The 24,620-nt window shown below is 52.0% G+C and overlaps 1 protein-coding gene across 1 annotated transcript in view; it reads right to left on the reverse strand.

Annotated features, from left to right (window-relative positions):
• Nucleotides 1–1,368: 1,368 nt before the first annotated feature.
• spred3 (sprouty related EVH1 domain containing 3) overlaps nt 1,369–24,620 on the reverse strand; it is a 32,670-nt gene continuing 9,418 nt past the window's right edge. Inside the window, exons 4-5 of the mRNA XM_070867551.1 lie at nt 12,318–12,479; nt 1,369–2,082 (exon numbers count right to left, since the gene is read on the reverse strand). Coding sequence (XP_070723652.1) covers nt 1,369–2,082; nt 12,318–12,479 — 876 coding nt within the window. The remainder of the gene's footprint in view (nt 2,083–12,317; nt 12,480–24,620) is intronic.

Raw genomic sequence — 24,620 nt, forward strand, 5'->3', positions numbered from 1 at the left:
GTGAGAGAGAGTGTGTGTGTGTGAGAGTGAGAGTGTGTTTAAGTGAGAGTGAAAGCGTGTGTGTGTAAGTGAGAGTGTGTGTAAGTGAAAGAGTGAGGGAATGTGTGTGTGTGTGTGCAAGTGAGAGAGTGAGAGAAATAGAGCATGTGTGTGTATAAGTGAGACAGTGCGCATAAGTGAGAGAGTGAGAGGTAGAGTGGGTGTGTATAAGTGAGAGAGTGTCTGTGTAAGTGAGTGAGAGAGTGTGTGTAAGTGAGAGAGTGAGAGAGAGGTAGAGCACGTGTGTGAATGTGAGTGAGAAAGCATGATAGAGAGACAGGGGTAGAATATGTGTGTGAGAGCGGGAGGTAGTATATGTGTGAGAGTGAGAGGTAGAACATGTGTGTGTGAGAGAGAGAGAGACAACCTCTATACATGAGAGAGCAGGAGAGGTGGGTAGATAGGCGTGACAGTACAAAGGGAGAAAGTTTGCATTTATGTGTGAGATGAGATAGAATCCAAATATGTAAACAATTCGGTAAGTGGAGTTTTGGTGGGGGAGATGGGTGAGGGTTGGTGGGGGAGTTTGGGGGGGGGTAGGTGGGGGAGTTGGGTGAGGGTTGGTGGGGGAGTTTGGGGGGGGGTAGGTGGGGGAGTTGGGTGAGGGTTGGTGGGGGAGTTTGTGGGGGTGTCGGGGGGGTCGATGGGGGAGGGTTTGTGGGGGAGTGGGGGAGGGGGGAGTTGGGAGGGGGTCGGTGGGGAAGGGGAAGTTGGGGGGGGGAGGGAGGTGGGGGGAAGTTTGATTTTCTCTTATTCCAATGCGCCATGTTCAATTTTCATGAACCTAACACAGGAACGCGTCCATTCTATACAGCCAGTTCGGGGAAATAAATAAATAAACAAACGAGACTCTCCCGCTGAAGTGCGGGTGGTTCAATTTCTCCTTCTACCTGGGCTACCCTGTGTAAATGTGGATGAATGGTTAAAAAAAAAACACCTCGGGCCTCCCGAATGTGAGCGAGTGTTCACTTGGTGAATGAAGCCTGGATGAGCCTGTGTGGGGGGGGAGGTGTGTGTAGGTAATTGATTGCCATTACAAGGGACCACCTTAATTAAGTGTATCACACAAGACAGACTGACTTCTAAGTAAGCTCCCGGTGCCCCCCTCACGGGCTGGGATAGTTAAACCAGCACTCCTCTGCCGAGATCGGTAACAGGCCGTCTCCAGACTGAACTAGGCCTCGTTCGGCCCAAATGCCAATCTGTCACACCGCGTTAATCGCTGCAAGGTCCTTCTGGCAGGACTGCTTTTGGTTGCAAAAGTGCCTTATTGTTTCTGGGTTCCGAGCCCTCGCTTCTGACACCCCTTTACCCTAGCCCCCGGGCCGCTCACCGCACCGCCTTGTGCTTACCCCCGCAGCAGCCCCACCTCTCGCCACAGCGGTGACAGGCCCGGAGAGGCAGGTAGCAGCACATGCAGGGCGCCATGAGGGAGAGGGCGGCCAGCGCCAACCAGCGAGCGCAGAAGTGGCGGCTGGAGGCGTCGCAGGAGCAAGGGTCGGAGTAGTCACCCTCGGAGTCCGACATGCAGTGGTAGAGCATGGACTCGGCGCACCACATGCAGCTGGCCTGGTGGACGCAGCGCCCGATGGGGTCGGGCGCGTCCTGGCAGCGCCCCCGCCCGTTCTCCCGGTCGCGGAAGACGTCGCGGCAGTAGACGCAGCGGGAGTCCTCCTCCTCCTCCGCCCCCCCGCCGCTCCCCCCTCCGCCGCCCGCCCCCACGCCCCCCGCCGCCTCCTTGGCCGCCTTCTTCAGCAGGCCGGGCGAGGAGGGGGACGCCCGGCAGCCCGGGGAGCCCCGGGCCTCCTTGAGTGGGCACTCGGTGCCCGGGCTGCCGCCCCCCTCCCCGCGCCCCCCGCCCTCCCGCGGCTCGCCCTTGGCAAAGTGCACGCACAGGTCAATCTTGTTGGCGTCCCGCTCCCGGACCACGGCCCGCCGGTAGTCCTCGTAGCCCTTGGCCACCCATAGGTCCTTGCAGGGGTTGGCGCTCTCCAGCTCGTCCTCGTCGCCAAAGCTGCCGTGCAGCGCCGGTCGGGTCGTCAACTGCGGGCAGAGGAAGCGGAAGTTGGTGTGGTGAATATGGATTCTAGCAAGGCTTTTGATAAGGTCCCACATGGCCTTGATAACCAGGAGGGTCAATGAGGGCAGTGCGTTCGATGCAGTGTATATGGACTTTAGCAAGGCTTTTTGATAAGGTCCCACATGGCAGACTGGTCACGAAAGTAAAAGCCCATGGGATCCAGGGCAAAATGGCAAGTTGGATCCAAAATTGGCTCAGAGGCAGGAAGCAAATGGTAATGGTCGATGGGTGTTTTTGTGACTGGAAGGCTGTTTCCAGTGGGGTTCCATAGGGCTCAGTGCTGGGTCCCTTGCTTTTAGTGCTATATATCAATGACTTGGACTTGAATGTAGGGGGTATAATTAAGCAGTTTGCAGATGTTACAAAAATTGGCCAGGTGGTTGATAATGTAGAAGAAAGCGGTGGACTGCAGGAGGATATCAATGAACTGGTCAGGTGGGCAGAACAGTGGCAAATGGAATTCAATCCGGAGAAGTGTGAGGTAATGTATTTGGGGAGGGCTAACAAGGCAAGGGCATACGCATTAAATGGTAGGACAAGTGTAGAGGAACAAAGGGACCTTGGAGTGCAGGTCCATAGATCCCTGAAGGTGGCAGGCCAGGTAGATAAGGTGGTTAAGGCGACATACGGAATACTTACCTTTATTAGAATACAAGAGCAGGGGGGGGTTATGCTTGAACTGTATAAAACACTAGTTAGGCTACAGCTGGAATACTGCGTGCAGTTCTGGTCACCACATTACAGGAAAGATGTGATTGCACTGGAGAGGGTACAGAGGAGATTTACGAAGATGTTGCCTGGACTGGAGAATTTCAGCTATGAGGAAAGATTGGATAGGCTGGGGTTGTTTTCCTTGGAACAGAGGAGGCTGAGGGGAGACCTGTTTGAGGTGTATAAAATTATACACCTCAATGTTTCCCTTAGCAGAGGGGTCAATAACCAGGGGGCATAGATTTAAAGTAATTGGGGGGGGGGGAGGGTTTCGAGGGGATTTGAGGGAAAAGTTTTACAACAATCCGGTAATTTCATGGTCACCATGACTGATACTAGCTTTTTAAAAAAAAATTATTTAATTTATTTAACTGAATTTAAATTCCCAGCTGCTATTGGGATTATTGGGTCTGCATTATTAGTCCAGGCATCTGGATTACTAATACAAAAGCAAAATACTGCGGATGCTGGAATCTGAAATAAACACAGAAAATACTGGAAATACAGGAAAGTCAGACAGAATCTGTGGAGAGAGAAACAGAGTTAACATTTCAGATCAATGACCCTTCGTTAGAATGGGATTACTCGTCCAGTAAAATAAGAACATAAATAGGAGCAGGAGTCAGCCATTCGGTCCCCCGAGCCTGCTCCGCCATTTAATAAGATCATGGCTGATCCGATCATGGGCTCAGCTCCACTTCCCTGCCCGCTCCCCAGAACCCTTTACTCCCTTATCGCTCAAAAATCTGTCTATCTCCGCCTTAAATATATTCAATGACCCAGCCTCCACAGCTCTCTGGGGCAGAGAATTCCACAGCTTTACAACCCTCAGAGAGAAGAAATTCCTCCTCATCTCAGTTTTAAATGGGCGGCCCCTTATTCTGAGTCTATGTCTCCTAGTTTTAGTTTCCCCTATGAGTGGAAACATCCTCTCTGCATCCACCGTTTCGACATAACCACTATGCTACCATAACCAGCCTGAGGTCTCACGGTACGATTCAAAGAGCAAGGACTTCTTCCAATGACCCAGTCCGACATTTCTCGCTGAACCAACACCAGCGAGAAGAGCTTCACTGGGTCTTGTTCGGCTCAAAATGGCCGCAGCGTTTGCCCACATGGTAAGTCAATGAACCTCAGCGTCAGTCAAATCTCCTCTCAGGAGGTTGAGAGGAGATTTGATCGAGGTGTTCAAAATCATGAGGGGTTTGGACAGAGTAGATCGAGAGAAACCGTTCCCATTGGCGGAAGGGTCGAGAACCAGAGGACACAGATTCAAGGCGATTGGCAGAAGAACCAAAGGCGACGTGAGGAAAAACGTTTTTACGCAGCGAGTGGTTAGGATCTGGAACGCGCTGCCTGAGAGGGTGGTGGAGGCAGACTCGATCGCGGCTTTCAAAAGGGAGTTGGATAAGTACCTGAAGGAAAAATATTTCTAGAATTACGGGGGAAAGGGCGGGGGGGGGAGTGGGACTGGCTGAGGTGCTCTAGCAGAGAGCCGGCACGGGCTCGATGGGTCGAATGGCCTCCTTCTGTGTTGTAACCGCTCTATGATTCATTGATGGTGAAGCATTTTGAAATATTTCTGAGAGAATTGATAGAGTAAATGGGTGAAAAAAAACACAACTGTTTCCAGCGGGAGGAGTGTTGGTAAGCAGAGGACACAGATTTAGGGTAAATGGCAGAAGGTTGAGGAGATTTTTTAAATTTTATTTATTTTTTAAACACAGCGAGTTGTTACTATCTGGAACGCGCTGGCTGGACGGTAGTTGCAGCAAATTCAATTATAACTTTCAAAAGGAGATTGAATAATGGGCAAACATTTCCAGGGCTGTGGGGAGCAAGGGAGTGGGAATAATTGGGTAGCTCGACCACAGAACTGCCACAGACTCGATGGGCCTCCCTCTATGAAATGACTGAACAATTTTGTCTTTCCCAATATCTTAAAGGGGCTTACAATCCAGCCTCATTATTACAGACTTGGAGCATAAGAAATGGGAGCAGGAGTGGGCCATTCTGCTCTTCGAGCCTTGCCTTGTTAGACTTGAAAGACAAACGCATTCCTGGTTCATGAGCAAATGGTTCTTCCATTAGATGATGTATATTCGGCCTCCGGACGAGGCTTGACTTGCCTGCCCATGAATAGACTCTGTTGACAGCTGCAGTACCACCGAGTACTTGCAGAGGGCAATGGCGAGTCCCTGTCAATATTCTCAGCACCGCCACCAGCAGTATTATCAGAAAACTGCAGCCTGAACCCATCCTGTCCGTCACTTCATCCAATCCACTGGGTCCCTGCCGGGGGGCCGGGGCGAGGGGAAGGGGGGGGGGGGGCGGTGGGGGGAGGCAGAATTTCACTCTAAGTCACCGCCCTCTCCCTCCAGAAACTAACAAAATAAATAAAAACTCCCCTGTTGTGTTCCTAACACAGATGAGACTGCACACAGGGAGGTTAAAGTAACAGTGACCTCAGTCTTTAATAAGACACTCCAGAGTGAGGAACAGGCCTTAGGGGCCGGCTTATATACAGTGCTCCCAAAGGATGCTGGGATCCCTTGGGACTTCAGGGGACGCGCTCCCTGGTGGCGGAACATGGGAGTGCATGCTTTACAGATACACAACATCACTCCCCCCCAAAGTCAAAGTGAAAACTATTTACAAGGTGAGGCGGTCGGGAGCCTTTCTTTCCCTGGTGGACCGCCTCGGTACAAATGTCTGTTCTGATGTGTTGGCTGTGCCCTCGCTGGGCTGGCGTGTTGTTGGCCCTGCAGGGCTGCTGGGTGAGCCTGGCCTTGCTGGGCTGTTGGACGCGATGGGTTCAATTTCCTAGTCCGGCGTGGTGTCGTTGACCCTTTGGGTGTGTGTTGTGGGCTCGAAAAAGGTGGTGTCTGCTGTGGGTTGTTCAGGGCAGTCTGTGAACCGCAGCCTCGTTTGGTCCAGGTGCTTTCTGCAAATTTGTCCATTGTCTAGTTTGACTACAAACACCCTACTCCCTTCTTTAGCTATCACCATGCCCGCAATCTACTTGGGACCAGGTCCATAGTTTAGCGCATACACAGGGTCATTCAGATCAATTTCCTGTGACACAGTGGTGCGACCATCGTTTACATTTTGTTGCTGCCGCCTGCTCTCTACCTGATCATGCAGGTTGGGGTGAACCAGCGAGAGCCTGGTTTTAAGTGTCCTTTTCATGAGTAGCTCAGCCGGGGGCACCCCTGAAGTGAGTGGGGTCTCGTGCAGTAGCTGAGCAGTACTCGGGACAGGCGGGTTTGGAGTGAGCCTTCTATGACTCGTTTGAGACTCTGTTTGATGGTTTGTACTGCCCGCTCTGCCTGCCCATTGGAGGCTGGTTTAAACAGGGCCGAGGTGACATGTTTGATCCCATTGCGGGTCATGAATTCTTTAAATTCAGCACTAGTGAAACATGGCCCGTTGTCACTGACCAGTATGTCAGGCAGGTCGTGGGTGGCAAATATGGCCCTCAGGCTTTCAATGGTGGCGGTGGCGGTGCTTCCCGACATTATTTCACATTTAATCCATTTTGAAAAAGCATCCACCACCACCAGGAACATTTTACCGAGAAACGGGCCCGCATAGTCGACATGGATCCTCGACCATGGTCTGGAGGGCCAGGACCACAAACTTAGTGGTGCCTCTCTGGGCGCGTTGCTCAACTGAGCACACACGCTGCATTGCCGTACACAGGACTCTAGGTCAGAGTCGATACCGGGCCACCACATGTGGGATCTGGCTATCGCTTTCATCATTACTATACCGGGTGTGTGCTGTGGAGATCCGAGATGAACGTCTCCCTGCCCTTTTTTGGTAGCACTACGTGGTTACCCCACAACAGGCAGTCTGCCTGAATACACAGTTTTTTTACTAGGGACAGTAAAGGATCTTGGCTGGTCCAAGACCTAATCTGGCGGGCCGTGACATGTGATTTATCATTTTTAAACACTTCCATGACCATCAATAAGTCTGCGGGCTGCGCCACCATCAACAAGTTTGCAGGCTGCGCCATTTCCACCCCCGTGGTGGGCAATGGTAGCCGACTGAGAGCATCCGCACAGTTCTCGGTGCCTGTCCTGTGGCGGATGGTATAGTTATACGCTGATAGCGCGAGTGCCCACCTTTGTATGCGGGCTGAGGCATTAGTATTTATCCCCTTGTTTTCAGCGAACAGGGATGTAAGGGGCTTGTGATCAGTTTCCAGCTCAAATTTGAGACCAAACAGGTACTGATGCATTTTCTTCACCCCGAACACACACGCTAATGCCTCTTTCTCAATCATGCTGTAGGCCCTCTCGGCCTTAGACAAACTCCTGGAAGCATCGGCGACAGGTTGCAACTTCTCCGCAACGTTAGCTTGTTGTAATACACACCCGACTCCGTACGACGACGCATCACATGCTAGCACAAGTCTTTTACATGGGTTGTACAATACAATCAGCTTGTTGGAGGATAAAATGTTTCTGGCTTTCTCAAAAGCAATTACTTGTTTTTTTCCCCATACCCAGTTCTCACCTTTGCGCAATAACACATGTCGGGGCTCTAAGAGGGTGGTTAACCCCGGTAGGAAGTTACCAAAATAGTTGAGGAGTCCCAGGAACGCCCGCAGCTCCGTGACATTCTGTGGCCTGGGCGCGTTCCTGATAGCCTCTGTCTTGGCATCTGTGGGCCGAATGCCGTCCGCCGCGATCTTTCTCCCCAAAAACTCCACTTCTATTGCCATGAAGATGCATTTCGACCTTTTCAGCTGCAGCCCTACGCGATCCAGTCGCTGGAGGACCTCCTCCAGGTTTTGTAGGTGCTCGACGGTGTCCCGGCCCGTGACCAATATGTCATCCTGAAAGACCACCGTGTGTGGTACCGACTTGAGTAGGCTCTCCATTTTTCTCTGGAAGATTGCTGCAGCCGACCGAATTCCAAGCGGGCATCTGAAGTAGATGAACAGTCCCTTGTGCGTGTTGATGCAGGCGAGGCCCTGCGAAAACTTCTCCAGCTCCTGCGTCATGTAGGCCGAAGTCAGGTCGAGCTTGGTGAACGTCTTGCCTCCTGCCAGCGTCGCAAATAGGTCGTCTGCCTTAGGTAGCGGGTATTGGTCCTGTAGCGAGAAACGATTAATAATTACTTTATAATCGCCGCAAATTCTGACTGTGCCATCACTTTTGAGTACTGGAACAATTGGGCTGGCCCATTCGCTGAATTCTACTGGGGAGATGATGCCCTCGCATTGCAGCCTGTCCAACTCGATTTCCACTCTCTCCCTCATCACGCGCCTTGTGGTGAATGGGTTGTGCCTCTGGGACCAAGTGGATCCGCACGTTCACCCCGGAAAAGTTTCCACTGTCTGGCTGAAAATGTGAAGGAAATTTGTTAAGAACCTGGGTACATGAGGCCTCATCGACATGTGATAGCGCTCGAATGTCATCCCAGTTCCAGCGGATTTTGCCTAGTCAGCTCCTTCCAAGCAGTGTGGGGCCATCGTCCAGGACAATCCAGAGCGGCAGTTCGTGCACTGTGCCCTCGTAGGTGACCTTGACCATGGCGCTGCCCAGGACAGTGATAAGCTCTTTGGTGTACGTTCTCAGTTTCGTGTGGATGGGGCTCAGGACTGGTCTGAGTGCCTTGTTGCACCACTGTCTCTCAAACATCTTTTTACTCATGATGGATTGGCTCGCGCCAGTGTCCAGTTCCATGGCTACGGGTAAGCCATTCAATTTTACATTTTACATTTAGCATTATAGGTGGACATTTCGTCAAAAATATGTGCACCCCGTGTAAACTTCAGCATCTGCCTCCTCTCTCGGAGCTCGAAGTTGCTTTGGTCCACCATGGTGGACCACGTGGTGGACCAACTCTGCCACGTGGTGGTTAGCAGGTTTTGCAGAGCTTGCAGCTTGTTTGCAAGCTCGTTGGAGGTGCCCCATTGTTCCACAGCTCTTGCAAACATACCCTTTGAAGCGGCATGAACAGGCTGAATGGAAGCCTCCACAACGCCAAGAAAGTGTGAATTGCCTTGCATTCATCCTTTGTTGCGGACTCTGAGTCATCTGGATCACCTGAGGCCTGCTGGCAGTTGCAGACTCGTGGTTTCTGCCCTGTACATTTCTGCTCGCAAACACAGTTCCAGTTAATTTATGAACATTGTTGGCACTTGTGTGCTGAGAGATTTGTTTGGTGTTATCACTGGTGGACATAAACACCTGTGCTATTGCAATGGCCTTACTGAGGGTCCATGTCTCTTCAGTCAAAAGTTTTCGTTGGATGGTCTCGTGGCCAATGCCCAGTACAAAAAAGTCTTCGAGCGTTTGCTCCGGGTAGCCATCAAACTGACATTTTCCTGCAAGTCGCCTTAGCTCGGCGACGTAGCTCGCCACTTCCTGACCTTCAGATCGCCATCAGCACGCTCTCCCTCGGGTTAAGATGCTCCCGAACCATATGACTTATCTGTGGGTTTCACCGGAGCCAGAAGATTCTTCATGAGGCTGTAGGTCGGTGTCCCGCACACCGTGAGGAGGACCGCTCTCCTTTTTGCAGCGCATTCTTCTCCATCCAGCTCATTGGCTACAAAGTACTGGTCTAACCAGTCCTCACCCTCCGAGAACTTCTCCAGGATGCCCACAGTTTGCTGCATCTTTGCGTTGAATTCGTATACTCGTCGCCAGTTGTTGTGTTCGAAACACAGATGAGACTGCACACAGGGAGGTTAAAGTAACAGTGACCTCAGTCTTTATTAAGACACTCCAGAGTGAGTAACAGGCCTTAGGAGCCGGCTTATATACAGTAATCCCAAGGAATGCTGGGATCCCTTGGGACTTCAGGAGATGTGCTCCCTGGTTTTGGAACATGAGAGTGCAAGCTTTACAGATACACAAAACCCCTATCTGTGTTTAGATTTTTCCACTTGCAGTAGTGAGATCAAGTCCCACTCCAAAGACTTGGGCACAAAAATCTCGGCTGACACTCCCAGTGCAGTACTGAGGGAGTGCTGCATTGTCGGAGGTGCCGTCTTTTGGATGAGACGTTAAACCGAGGCCCCGTCTGCTCTCTCAGTTGGATGTAAAAGATCCCATGGCACTATTTCAAAGAAGAACAGGGGAGTTATCCCCAGTGTCCTGGGGCCAATATTTATCCCTCAATCAACATCACTAAAAACAGATTATCTGCTCATTATCACGTAGCTGTTTGTGGGAGCTTGCTGTGCACAAATTGACTGCTGCGTGTTCTACATTACAACAGTGACTACACTCCAAAAGTACTTCATTGGCCGTCAAGCGCTTTGGGACGTCCTAAGGTTGTGAAAGGCGCTATAGAAATTCAAGTCTTTCTTTTATCTGTGGACAAGGAACAGAAGGGGCATCCCAGAGGGTGTCTGTATTCTGCCTCCTTCTGTGCACAATTAGATGCAATTTGTGCTTCAAGAATTGACTCAGTCTCCTCTACAATGCAACCCCTCCCCCCCACAATCTTCAGAAATACTTTCATCAGCTGGAATTAGGGGCGGGGGTGCATTTAATGACAGGGGTCAGGGGCTCCTGATGTCATCTGGGCCTTTGAGCGTCACCCAATCAGCACAAGCACAGACCCAGAAATGGCCGGGCTACGCACTCCTGCCCCCTGGTGGCAGCTGGGAGCGGGTGGCCGTGCGGAAAAAGGCCGACACGGCTCCCCCTGGCGGTTCAGCTGTGTCACTGCAGTGAGCCAAAATCCCAGAATTCCCCAATCCGGGGCCTTGTATAAACAGGCTCCATCCTTCCCGACACTGATGGAGGGCGCGAACCAAACTAAAAGTGACCACGGCAACGCTGACTCGCGCAAATCCATCAGTTCTGAGTGGAATTAAACTTCATTCACGTTGTGTCGATTTTTTTTTCGAAACTTCCGGTGGCACATTTCTCATTGCTTCCAGAGCCCAGCAGCAGACCAACTCGATTGTCCGTCAAAGCGGCACGACGCAACGATGGGCGTGAGTCAAACAGCACGGCAGTAATCCCAGTTCTGACAAAGGGCCACCGACCTGAAACGTTAACTCTGTTTCTCTCCCTACAGATGCTGCCTGACCCGCTCATTATTTCCAGCAGTTTCTGTTTTTATTACGGCAGTACTCCGATTGGTCAGTGTGCGGCAATACCGCTCAGCGATTGGTTCACTCAGCTGTCTGTCACAGTGTCTCATAAGAACATAAGAATTAGGAGCAGGAGTCGGCCATTCGGCCCCTCGAGCCTGCTCCGCCATTCAATAAGATCTTGGCTGATCTTCTACCTCAACTCCATTTTCCCGCCCTATCCCCATATCCCTTGACTCCCTTAATATCCAAAAATCTATCGATCTCTGCCTTGAATATACTCAACAACTGAGCCTCCTCAGCCCTCTGGGGTAGGGAATTCCAAAGATTCACCCCCCTCTGAGTGAAGAAATTTCTCCTCATCTCAGTCCTAAATGGCCGACCCCTTATTCTGAGACTGTGACCCCTGGTTCTCGGTTCCTCAGCCAGGGGGAAACATCCTCCCTGTATCTACCCTGTCAAGCCCTGCTAGAATTTTGTATGTTTCAATGAGATCACCTCTCATTCTTCTAAACTCTAGAGATTATAGGCCCAGTCTACTCAATCTCTCCTCATTGGACAATATACCCATGCCAGGAATCAGTCTGGTGAACCTTTGTTGCACTCCCTCAATGGCAAGTATATCCTTCATTAGATCAGCGAATCGGGGCTGTGTCGGGGAGGTGGGGGGGGGGGGGTGGTGGGGGCAGGGCTGAGCTGAGCAAAGCCACGCGTTGTGACTGGTCGGAGTTTTTAGCGTTGGCTTCATTGGTCTGTCGCGTTGCCGGTGGGCTGATCTCTGACTGCGCTGCGATTGGTCGAGGCAGCTGTCGCTCACCTAGTGGGACGCTGCGATTGGTCGAGGCAGCTGTCTGTCGCAGACCGGCCCGCTGCGATTGGCCGCTTTGCCTCCTGGGAGGGCAGCACGCTGCAAGCGATGCTGTGGGTCGTCATGGAGATCTGCGATGGTGGCCACTTGAACAGGAGGCGGGACTCGGCCGCAGTTACCAGGTCAAATCGGCCAAGATGGAATTCCCTGCCCCGGACGGCTGTGGATGCTCAGTCGTTGAGTATATTCAAGGCTCGAGGGGCCGAATGTCCGACTCCTGCTCCTAACTCTTACCTTCTGATGTCAGTAATTGGCTAGTGATGGCTGAATGCGCTTCCTGTCCGGGAGCAAATGTCGTGGAAGACGCAAAGAGGACGGAGTATAAAAGTAGGGAAGTCCTGCTACAACTGTACAGGGCGTTGGTGAGATTACATCTGGAGTACTACGTACAGTTTTGGTCTCCGTATTTAAGGAAGGATATACTTGCTTTGGAGGCAGTTCAGAGAAGGTTCACCAGGTTGATTCCTGAGATGAGGGGGTTGTCTGATGAAGCCAGGTTGAGCAGGTTGGCAATACTGGGGCCTGTGTATTGAAGAGGTTGGTTTCTATACCTGGTTGGGATGCACGGACACTTGCGTCTGCCCGAGTCGGAATTCGTCGGAGGCTGGTGACGTGATGTAGCAGCTGGATGATGATTCGCTGGTTACTATGGTGATGTGTTTCGGGAGCATCTCCTTCCTGCTATTGGACGATGACTCGCTGTCTGTGTGCATCTAGCAAGGAGAATTCAAAACGGTCAGAGGCGAGTGTGCAGAACGGAGGGGAGACAACAGGGCAGGATGCTTCAAAATTAAACTCTCGAATTCCCCCCACTCCCGGTGGACCCCTCTCTATCCCCCACTCCCCAGTGTGCCCCCCTCTCTATCCCCATTCCCCGGTGCCCCCGTCTCTATCCCCATTCCCCAGTGCCCCCCTCTCTATCCCCTCTACCCCCATTTCCCAGTGTGCCCCCCTTTATATCCCCATTCCCCAGTGCCCCCTCTCTATCCCCACTCCCCAGTGCCCCCCTCTCTATCTCCCACTTACCAATGTACCCCCATCCCCCAATGCCCCCCTCTATCCCCCATTCTCTAGTGTACCCACCTCTCTATCCCCCATTCCCCAGTGTGCCCCTCTCTCTATCCCCCACTCCCCAGTGTGCCCCCTCTATACCCCCACTCCCCAGTGTGCCCCCCCTCTCTACCCCCACTCCCCAGTGTGCTCCCTCTCTATCTCCACTCCCCAGTGTGCCCCCCTCTCTATACCCCCACTCCCCATTGTGCCCCCCTCTCTATCCCCACTCCCCAGAGTGCCCCCTCTCTATCCCCACTCCCCAGTGTGCCCCCTCTCTACCCCCACTCCCCAGTGTGCCCCCCTCTCTATACCCCCACTCCCCAGTGTGCCCCCTCTCTATCTCCACTCTCCAGTGTGCCCCCTCGTTATCCCCCATTCCCCAGTGTGCCCTCCTCTCTATTCCCATTCCCCAGTGTGCCCCCCTCCCTATACCCCCACTCCCCAGTGTGCCCTCCTCTCTATCCCCACTCCCCAATATGCCCCCCTCTCTATCCCTATTCCCCAGTGTGCCCCCCTCTCTATCCCCCACTCCCCAGTGTACCCCCCTCTCTATCCCCATTCCCCAGTGCCCCCTCTCTATCCCCACTCCCCAGTGTGCCCCCCCTTTCTATCCCCACTCCCCAGTGTGCCCCCTCTCTATCCCCATTCTGCAGTGCCCCCCTCTCTATCCCCCTATCCCCCAATGCCCCCCTCTATCCCCCATTCCCCAGTGTGCCCCTCTCTCTATCCCCCATTCCCCAGTGTGCCCCTCTCTCTAGCCCCCATTCTCCAGTGTACCCCCTACCCCCCATTCTCCAGTGTACCCCCCTACTCCCATTCCCCAGTGTGCCCATCTCTCTATCCCCCATTCTCCAGTGTGCCCCCCCCTCTACCCCCATTCCCCAGTGTGCCCATCTCTCTATCCCCCATTCTCCAGTGTGCCCCCCCATCCCCCACTCCCCATTGTGCCCCCTCTCTCTATCTCCCCCCTCTATCCCCCCATTTCTATAACCCCCCCCCCCCCCCCCCCCCCCAGTTCCTCAGTTCCATGCGACAGTATATTGGTAATGTAACAGTCACCTCGGAATTCCAAATCCTACTGTAGGGACACATGATTGAATCTATCCAACGGCAAAAGAAGCAGGGCATGTGACTAAATGCATCCAATGGCTGAAAAAGCTTCATGGGCAGTGGGCAAACCTCCATGTGGTCGGTTTTCACTGTCTTAGCCTGGCGTTTACGTGGCAGTAACAGCCTCAAAATAGTGTTGATAGCCAATGTTGCCTGTAAATTCTTGTGTGGCCCCTTTAACGGGTTGTGCAGCCCGTTTAAAAGTCTGTGCGTGCTCGTTTTGTCAATCTGAAAGCCAGTTCACCGGCTGTACGGGTCACATAGAGCGCTGCACGGCCGTGTAGCTTAAAACCGTTGTTAGTAGCCTTACCACCCTGTTGGCTCCGGCGATGCGGCCATTTTGAAAGGGGCCTACTTCCGGTGGCCCCTGTTCCCGCGATAGGCCCATGTTAAGATGGAAATTGGGCCCTATGACATAAATAGAAACATAGAAAATAGTTGCAGGAGTAGGCCATTTGGCCCTTCGATCCTGCACCACTATTCAATAAGATCATGGCTGATCAAAGGGTCCCGACTGCCATTTTAGGTCAGAACTGGACGGTTCCACTGGTAATGGAACTGCTGAGGCCGACTAATGGTAAAGGTGGAATTATGTTTGTGGACCCTGGTGCAGCAGTAGTAGGGGGAGCCCACAAAACAATCTGGACTGCTTCCATCCGGGACCCCCATCATCATCATAGGCAGTCCCTCGGAATCGAGGAAGACTTGCTTCCACTCTAAAAGTGAGTTCTCAGGTGACTGAACAGTCCAATACGGGAATTACAGTCTCTGACAGACAGTAGATGAGGTAAAGGGTGGGTGGGGAGTCTGGTTTGCCACACGCTCCTTCCGCTGCCTGCGCTTGTTTTCTGCATGCTCTCGGCGACGAGACTCGAGGTGCTCAGCACCCTCCCGGATGCACTTCCTCCACTTAGGGCGGTCTTTGGCCAGGGACTCCCAGGTGTCGGTGGGGATGTTGCACTTTATCAGGGAGGCTTTGAGGGTCTTCCTTGGAACGTTTCCTCTGCCCACCTAGGGATCGCTTGCCGTGTAGGAGTTCCGAGTAGAGCGCTCGCTTTGGGAGTCTTGTGTCGGGCATGCGGACAATGTGGCCCGCCCAGCGGACCCCCAACATCACCATCGTGACCCCACCTCCCCACCCCACTCACAACTTAGCTTGCCCCCTAGCACGATCCTGAGGACTTAAAATAGCGGGGGGGGGGGGGGGGGGGCTTAAACGCACCCAAAGCTGGCAGCCAATCAGTGCACCCCGCCAGTTGGTCAGCCAAAAGTCAAAATAGGTCCCCCCCACTAAAATGTATTTATTTTCCCCTTTTTTTCTCGCTCCACTTCTAAAGGTGCTGACACTTGCTGGAGTATAATTCCATGGATGTCCACAACCCTTCGATACCTCAGTCAAACTCCCCATTCTTCACACGCTGGCTCCTCCATCAGTCAAGCCACTCTTGTCTGCAGCTGGCGGCTGGTTTTGGCATCCGCCATGCCCCCATTTCCAGCCCGAAAACAGGCACAATCGGGACCTGACAGAGCAGTGCAGGGAGATCGGTGCTGACTAACTTCCTCCTATGTTTAGACCGCAACTCAGCCTACAGGCAGAATATCTCGATGTTACTGCACCTGTAGATGGTACTGTTGTTAATGACCTTATAATATTAAGAAAGAAAGACTTGTATTTATATAGCGCCTTTCACGACCACTGGACGTCTCAAAGCACTTTACAGCCAATGAAGTACTTTTGGCGTGTAGTCGCTGTTGTAATGTGGGAAACACGGCAGCCAATTTGTGCACAGCAAGCTCCCACAAACAGCAATGTGATAATGACCAGATAACCTGTTTATTTGTTATGTTGATAAATATTGGCCAAGACACTGGGGAGAACTCCCCCTGCTCTTCTTCGAAATAGTGCCGTGGGATCTTTTACATCCACCTGTAGAGGGCAGACGGGGCCTCGGTTTAACATCTCATTCGAAGGACGGCACCTCCGACAGTGCAGCACTCCCTCAGCACTGCACTGGAGTGTCATCCTAGATTTATGTGCTTGAACCCACAAACTGCTGACTCACAGAGGCAAGCGGCTACTCGCTGAGCCACAGCTGACACGGAATAATTTCAGTGGACACCACACCTAACATTATAACACCATTGATCAACTGATTTAAAGCACCTTCTGGAAAAGCGGAGTGCAGTTCCTAACTCTGTCCACCAGGTGACAGTGCAGTGGAGAATGCCTTTCTGAATGGCAGCCATCTTGGTAAAGGAGACTGGTAACATTCCTCCCTCAACCAGAAATATCGGCCCAGACATTGCCATTGGACGCCTCCGACCGCAATAATTTCTACAAATGTACCTAGTGGTCCCGAAGGTTCGGCGACTTGCGATCCTGGGGCTCTCGGCAAAGCGGCCCACGTATCCCAGGATGGTACAGGTTTTGTACGGATCTCTGGGATCATGTGGGCCGGCCCAGCCTATCAGAGTAGGGCGATCCCCATTCATACTTATGGTGAGTTCTGTATGTACGGAGCTGCTACAATATGAATGGGAATATCCCCAAAACACACAAGCGCTTAAAATAAAAACACATTACATTTTTAAAATTAATTGAAATGGAATTTAATTAAATATTTTATGCAAAAAATTTTTTTTTTGAAAAAATAAATGTATATGTTGTAACAGGGCTAAAAATAAACTTACCTTAATGGACAAGGTTTTAAAACATATAAATAAGTGATAACATTTTATATTTCTGCTTGTTAAAACTCTTACGCTGGTAAAAGCAAGCCTTACACCTGCTTTCACCAGTGTAAGAATTTGAAGGACATTTGCTGGGCAGGAGTCAGGCAGAGTGTCCAAACCTCCGCCCGCAGTGGCCCTTTTCCTTCGCATGCGTGCGATCTATCAAAAGATTTTTTGACGGAGCGCAAGTGCCGGGTTTGGGCGCATGCGCTTCGCATACCTAAACCCAGAACTTGCGGGGATCCCCACGGGCATGTACGAGCGCGATTACAAGCCCATCATTAAAAATAAAATGAGGAAAAAATGCTTTTGGGCAAACGGGAGAAGATCTCATCTGAAGCAGACAAGTGCTACATTCACACATCCAGCAGGAGTGAAGGGGCTGGGGGGTGGGGGTGCGTAGACCACCACACCACTTCCTGGGGGATGAGCACGCTGGGCGCTGTCCAACACGGGTGGGGCAGCATGGCTTGGGGTGGACCTTCAGGAGGAAGGCCATTTCCAAATACCCTCAGCGTTTCAGGTAAATGCTCTATGGCCTACTCCTGCTCCTATTTCTTAGGTTCTTATGTTCTATTCCAGGCCATTTTGGAACTCCTTCTGTCCACTTGTTCCTGGGTCTTCCTTCGGCCGATGAAAATCTACGTTGCCTTCAGTGGGCAATGTGCCAGTTACCTTCAATAATTAATTTTTGTCGCCCGCACCCCGATTGGCATCAATAGGTTTCCCAATAAGCAAAATTGATTCGTTTGCAACGAGGAGGACCGATTGAGAAATGCCAGGCAGGTTGGGATGTCCAAGAAGTGCTCTGTGCCCTCCTGCTGGTTTGCCGAGAGAGATGGCAACAACACCTCACCATGGCAACAACAACCTCTTGCATTTATATAGCACTTTTAATGTTGTCTTCTTCTTTCCACGGATATCCAGGCCAAAGCTCCCGGTGTAACAGTGTGGTTATCTTGTAGGCTGCCTGTGAATTCCCTCTGAGGGCAGAGCTCCATGATGTGCTCCAGGGTCTGATTAGGAGCTCCACAGTCACATGACGGGGAGGCTTTAATCTTCCACCTATGGGGAAGGTGACAGCATCGACTGTGACCGGTTCTGAGATAGTTGATGGTTGTCCACTGTTTGAGAGGAACGTTTGAACCTTCAGGTTATACTGTGGGGTCCTCGATAAGGAATCCATTCCGTATGTCACAGTTCATCGAAGCATTTTGCCATCATAAGAATATAAGAACATAAGAAATAGAAGCAGGAGTAGGCCATACGGCCCCTCGAGCCTGCTCTGCCATTTAATACGATCATGGCTGATCCGATCATGGGCTCAGCTCCACTTCCCCACCCGCTCCCCATAACCATTTATTCCCTTATCGCTCAAAAATCTGGCTACCTCCATCTTAAATATATTCAATGACCCAGCCTTCACAGCTCTCTGGGGCAGAGAATTCCATAGATTTACAACCCTCTGATTTACAACATCTCAGTTTTAAATGGGCGGCCCCTTATTCTGAGACAATGTGCCCTAGTTTTAGGAAATATCCTCTCTGCATCCACCTTGTCGAGCCCCCTCATTATCTTATCTGTTTCGATAAGATCACCCCTCATTCTTCTGAACTCCAATGAGTATAGGCCCAACCTATCCTCAAAGTCAACCCGCTCATCTCATCTCACCTCGTGAACCTTCTCTGAACTGCCTCCAAATCCTTAAATACGGAGACCAAAACTGTACACAGTACTCAGGTGTGGCCTCACCAATACCCTGTACAGTTGTAGCAGGACTTCTCTGCGTTTATACTCTATCCCCCTTGCAATAAAGGTCAACAGTCATAAAGACCATCAGTCATCAAGGCTGTACCTTAATGTAGTAAAACGTCCCAAGGTGCTTCACCGGAGCGATTATCAAACAAGGTTTCACACCGAGCCACATAAAGCGATATTAGGACAGGTGACCAAAAGTCTCGTCAATGAAGTAGGTTTTAAGGAGCGTCAAAGAAGGAGAGAGAGGCAGAGTGGTTTATGGAGGGAATTCTGGAGCTTAGGGCCCAGGCAATGGTGGAGCATTGAAAATCGGAGATGTGCAAGAGGCCAGAATTGGAGGAGCGCAGAGATCTCTGAGGGTTGTAGGACTGGAGGAGGTTACAGAGATAGGGAGGGGCGAGGACATGTAGGGATTTGAAAGCAACAATGAGAATTTTAAAAGCGAGGCGTTGCGGACCGGGAGCCAATGTAGGTCAGCGGGCACGAGAGTGATGGAGGAAAGGGATGGGTGCGATTTAGGAAAAGGGCAGCAGGGTTTTGGATGAGCTCAAGTGTTGTGTGGGTTCATGGTGGGAAGCCGGCTCGGACAGCATTAGAATCGTCGAATCGAGATCATGGCAGATGCAAACTGTCTTTAGCTGCTTCATCAAAGATATTCCCTCCATCATGGGGCTGGTCACTGACCATTCCACAGTGTCTACCTCCAGTCACTGTTGAATTAGCCCATGGCAGCCCAGCATAAGCCCTGGACCTCACCCAGGCTTGGACTGACACGTGGCAGCTAACATTTGCGCCAACGAAGTGCCAGGCAATGACCATTTTCAGCAACGGTGGCCCACTCACCTCCTCCTCACCTTCAACAGCACCAACATCACCAAGTTCCCCTACCATTAGCACCCTGGGGAGTTACCACTGACCAGACACTTAACAGAGCCCAGCCATATCAACAATGGCAGGGTGGAGCTTTAGGACTCTGCAATGGGTGGTTCACCTCCTGATCCATCAAAGCTCCTCCACCATCTACTGCCGTGTCTCAGTGTGGTAGAACTCTGGGTCAGAAGGTTGTGGGTGCAAGTCCAACGACTTGAGCACAAAGATCTAGGCCGACGCTGAGGGAGAGCTGCCCTGTAGGAAGTACTGCCTTTTGCATGAAACGTTAGACCGAGGCCACAGCTGCCCTCTCAGAACCCATGGCACTATCCCGTAGAAGAGCCAGAGAGCCCTCCCCAGTGTCCTGACCAACCAACATCACTACAACAGATTATCTGGTCATTATCCTATTGCTGTTTGTGGGAGCTTGCTGTGCACAAATTGGTTGCCGAATTTCCTACATTACAACAGTGACTACACTTCAAAAGTACTTCATTGGCTGCGAAGTACTTTGGAACGTACTGAAGTAGTGAAAGGTGCTATATAAATGCAAGTCTTTTGTTTCTCTGTGCTCGCTGACCTAAATTGGCTCCCGGTTAAACAATTTCTCGATTTCAAAATTCTCATCCTTATTTTCAAATCCCTCCATGGCCCTCGCCCCCTCCCTATCTCTGTAATCTCCTCCAGTCCCACAACCTCCCGAGATGTCTGCGCTCCTCTAATTCTGCCCTCCTGAGCATCCCTGATTATAATCGCTCAGCCATTGGTGACCGTGCCTTCTGTTGCCTGGGCCCCAAGTCTGGAACTCCCTCTCTCTCTGCCTCTCTTTCCTCCTTCAAGACACTCCTTAAAACCTACCTCTTTGACCAAGCTTTTGGTCACCGGCGCTAATTTCTACCTATGCGGCTCGGTGTCAAATTTAAAAAAAATCTCATAATAGTCCTGTGAAGGGCCTTGGGATGTTTCACTACGTTATAGGCGCTATATAAATACAAGTGTTGTTATTCCATTAATTTTGATTGCCAAATTCAGCCTTGGCAAAGACTGCTAATAGGTGGAAGTACCTTTTAAGGATTTCTGAATTGTTGTCCTCCTACCGTGATATTCCCCTTTAATTCTTGCCATCACTTTAAATTTGACTATTGTACAATTTTCCTGTTCCAACCATTAGTGTCCTCTCGCTGGCCCTGTTTGATTCTGCATCCACGGTTGTGAATAATAATTACACTGGGTGTTTGGAGACTTGCAGGGGGGCCTGAACCAGTTCCAAATGGTTCCGAACTGACTTAGACCGAAAGGGCTGAATTTTCGGCCCTGCTGATTTCGGGGCGGTAATGGCGGTAAAGTTTGTGCCCGGGAACAGTTTGCGCCTCAGTCAGCAAAATTGGGGGGCTGGGCCCTGAGTGTGGGGCGCTGCGCTAAGGGAGGTGACACCTCTCTCGGGGCGCTAGGCCGGCTGAGCATGGGAAAATCCCCGAGCGAAACAGCCGGGCTCAGATCGCTCAGAGAAAGGCCTCGGGGGGGGGGGGGGGGGAGGGGGGGGGGAAACCATGAAAAAAATACCACCAAAAACATTCCCAATGCACAGCCCACGTCACCACAACATAAATCGCAAAGAAATGTAAACGAACGAACAATCGCACTTACCTGAGGTGGACATAACTGACCTCACAGGCGTTCCCAGCAGGGGGCGCTGCGGCGCGTATGGGTTGGGCAAGAGTCCAAAATTGAGCCGGTGTCGCACACCGGCTCGGATCGCCTTGTCTGGGCGGTGATGTTCCGCGCAGCCGCAAAACAGACTCCGAAAGCCGGCCCAGAACAGCTCACTGCCGCCATTGCCAGGGCAAAAACAGAGGCGGGCATCACCGGACAATCCAGCCCTAAGGCTCAAGTTGTCCGCACACTCGGCACTCCCAGCAAAGGGACAATGGAACAGCGATCAGGAGCAGCGACCCTGGCTGATGCTTTCCTCTACCTCGCCCAGTGTTGACACCGTCCATTGAACATGGGCGTGGCGAGGGGACATCGAACCTGGTCTGTACCCCTCCCCCCCGCATTTCATCACCCCGCCTCTCACGAGGCAACCACTGGGGTACCTCGTTCGGATGGCCTTTGCGAATGGGTTCCAGGACACTCTTTGACTATGGGAGCCATCAGACTGAAAGCAAATCCTGCCCTGGCCCAACTACAGCATCCTTACAGCAGGAGATCTGGGCTGCTGCATCCTGTCCCTCGCTCACGGGCACTGAGGCCAAGCATGGCATTCCCAATCCTATTCTTGTTGACGAGAGTCTGAGTTTTTCTCCCTCCCAGGGCCTGTTGCCTGGTCTCCGCCCGACAGGCCCTCCAATGATGCTGCTCAAGCCTGTAGGCAGGGAGTTTTTCTTCTCAAGGCCCAATGAGCAGGAGCCCTGTCGAACACTGAAAGAATCTGTGAAAGAGGCCTGGACTACTAATCCAGAGAGAGCAGAGCCGGAATTTTAATTTGGAGGCGGGTCGGGAGCGGGGTGCGAGGGAACGGTCGGGAAACCCGGGAGAATGGGTTTCCTGTAGGCCTTGCAAAATTTAACGGCAGGGCTCGATTAACATTTCGAAGCCAGATGGAGAGATTGGCTGGCTGTGGGCGGGTAGGCCTGCAACACTAGGCCGCAGAGAGGAGGGAGGGAGGGATTGGGGAGACGGGTGATTCAGGGCCGGAGAAGCATCGGGGGGTGGGGGATGTTGATTGGGGCCAGAGGAGGATCCGTGGTGGGAGCGGGGTGGGGGGGAGTCAGGAGTTGGAGGAGCGAGAATGCGATGGGGTGCAGGAGAGGGCAGGTCAAAGGTCGAAGGCCGGAGGGGGAGGGGGAGGGGGGATGGGGGATGGGGGAGATGGGTAGATCGGACGCTTCGGGGAGGGGAGGTTAGAGAGTGATCGTAGGCCTCGTGGTGGGGAGTGGGAGGGAATCAAAGGCCTCAAGACAGGAGTTGGAGCAGAGGCCTCAGGAGTGATCTCCCATCCCGGGGCGGGTGAGCCAGGGACACTGGAACACCATTTACCTCATGGATCCGTCAGTCCTCGCCTTACTTTAGCTGGGTGATTCCCCGGGGCCTGAGAACCCCGACCAGCCAGAGTTAAATTTGTAATGGCATGTCACATTGAGACGACCCGTCTCCTGGGAGCTGGCTGATTTCCCGGACCCCGTGCTGCCTCCATTAAAACCACAAGTGGGCAGGTTGGGTTCCCAGAACCCACCTGACCCCTGACCCCAAACCACCTGTTTTTGGGGTTAATGTTCCCCCGCCCCCCCCCCCCCTCCATGAGTTCAAATCCCACCATGGCAGTTTGAAAATTTGGATTGACTTTAAAAATATCTGTCAATACAAAACTGGTATCAGTAAAAGTGACCATGAAGCTGTCGGACTAACTTTATGTGTCAGCCGTGACTCAGTGGGCAGCGCTCTCGCCTCTGAGTCAGAAGGTTGTGGGTTCAAGTCCCACTCCAGGGACTTGAGCACATAAATCCAGGCCGACACTCCCAGTGCAGTGCTGAGGGAGCACCGCACTGTTGGAGGTGCCGTCTTTCAGATGAGACATTAACTGTGGCCCCGTCTGTTCTCTCAGGTGGGTATAAAAGATCCCACGGCACTATTTTGAAGAAGAGCAGGGGAGTTATCCCCAGTGTCTTGGCCAATATTTATCCCTCAATCAACATTGTCATGTATGTAACCATCATGCAATGGTAATCTTCATGGAACTGTAACCTTCATGCAACTCCTGTACACTGTACTTATACCCTAGAAATGCACACCCTGACCACAGGGGGTGAACTTGTGGGAGACACTCCTCACCTGGGTTTCCAGGTATAAAAGGGGAGGTCCCACCCAGGGTCAGCACTCCTCAGTCCTGGGAATAAAGGTTCAGGTCATGTAGTGACCGTGTCTGCAGTACATGCCTCGTGTGAATTTGTAGTAAGATGCAGGGACATTACATTTGGTGACGAGAAATGGGAATCACCGAACCACGAGGATGGCCACCGGTAGCACAGAGGAACGTTACTGTGTGGCGAGGACTGGGACGACTTTGTGGAAAGACTCCAGCAGCAGAGCTTTGTCACGAAGGACTGGCTGGGAGCGACAGCGGCTGACAAGCGGAGGGCGCATCTACTGACCAGCTGCGGACCACAGATGTATGCGCTGATGAAAGACCTGCTCACACCCCAAAAGCCAGCGGACAAGTCCTTTGAAGAGCTCAACCAGCTGATCAGTGAGCATCTCAAGCCGGCGAGTAGCGCACACATGGCCTGACACTGGTTCTACACACACCGGCGTCGGGAGGGACAAAACATCTCGGACTTCGTTGCAGACCTGCGGCGCTTGGCCAGTCTCTGTAAGTTCACAGACCCTGCAGGGAGGAGATGTTAAGAGATTTCTTCATTGAGGGCATTAATCATACCGGAATTTTCAGGAAGCTCATAGAGGCCAAGGACTTGACTTTAGAAGGGGCGGCGTTGATAGCTCAGACCTTCATGGCAGGGGAAGAGGAGACCAAGCTAATTTACGCGCGCAGCCCTGGTCCCAACGTGGCGATGGACCAGGGAGTTAACATTGTGAACGCTGCTCGGGACCCTGCAGGCAGGCAAGGGCATTTCGAAACTGCCCAGGCAGCAACAGACTCTAGGGTGGGCCCGTAACAGGGACAATGGAAAGGGGATCGGCAATTCACGCCATCACGAGAAACAATGCGTCCCGCGATGGGACTATTAACACCCACCATCAGAGTGCTTAGAAACAACCAAATGGGCAATCAGAGAGGAATGCCGGGTAACAATCCCTTTATTAACAACAATCTCAGCTCATGCTGGAGATGCGGGGGTAGACACACTGCGAAAAGCTGCAGGTTCCAGCAATATACCTGTAGGATTTGTAACGTCATTGGACACTTGGCCAGGATGTGCAAAAAGGCTGTGGCGAGGCTAATCTGTGAGACAGAGGAACCAGATGAGGGGTCTGCAATGAAGGATGCCTGGGAAAAAGCCATGGATGCTGAAGTTCAGCGGGTTCACGTGGCTGACGTCCACAGCTCATACACTAAAACGCCACCCATGATGATGAAAGTGTTATTGAATGGCATCCCGGTGCACATGGAGCTGGATACAGGAGCTAGCCAGTCACTTATGAGCGCCCAACAATTTGAGAGACTATGGCCACACAGAGCTAGCAGGCCCACACTGGAACGCATTGACACGCAACTACGGACATACACCAAAGAGATCATCCCAGTGCTAGGCAGTGCAAACTTGGTGGTAACATATAATGGATCACAGAACCGGCTGCCACTCCGGATTATT

Source organism: Pristiophorus japonicus, chromosome 26 (genome assembly GCF_044704955.1).
Source record: "Pristiophorus japonicus isolate sPriJap1 chromosome 26, sPriJap1.hap1, whole genome shotgun sequence".
NCBI classification, from domain to species: domain Eukaryota; kingdom Metazoa; phylum Chordata; class Chondrichthyes; family Pristiophoridae; genus Pristiophorus; species Pristiophorus japonicus.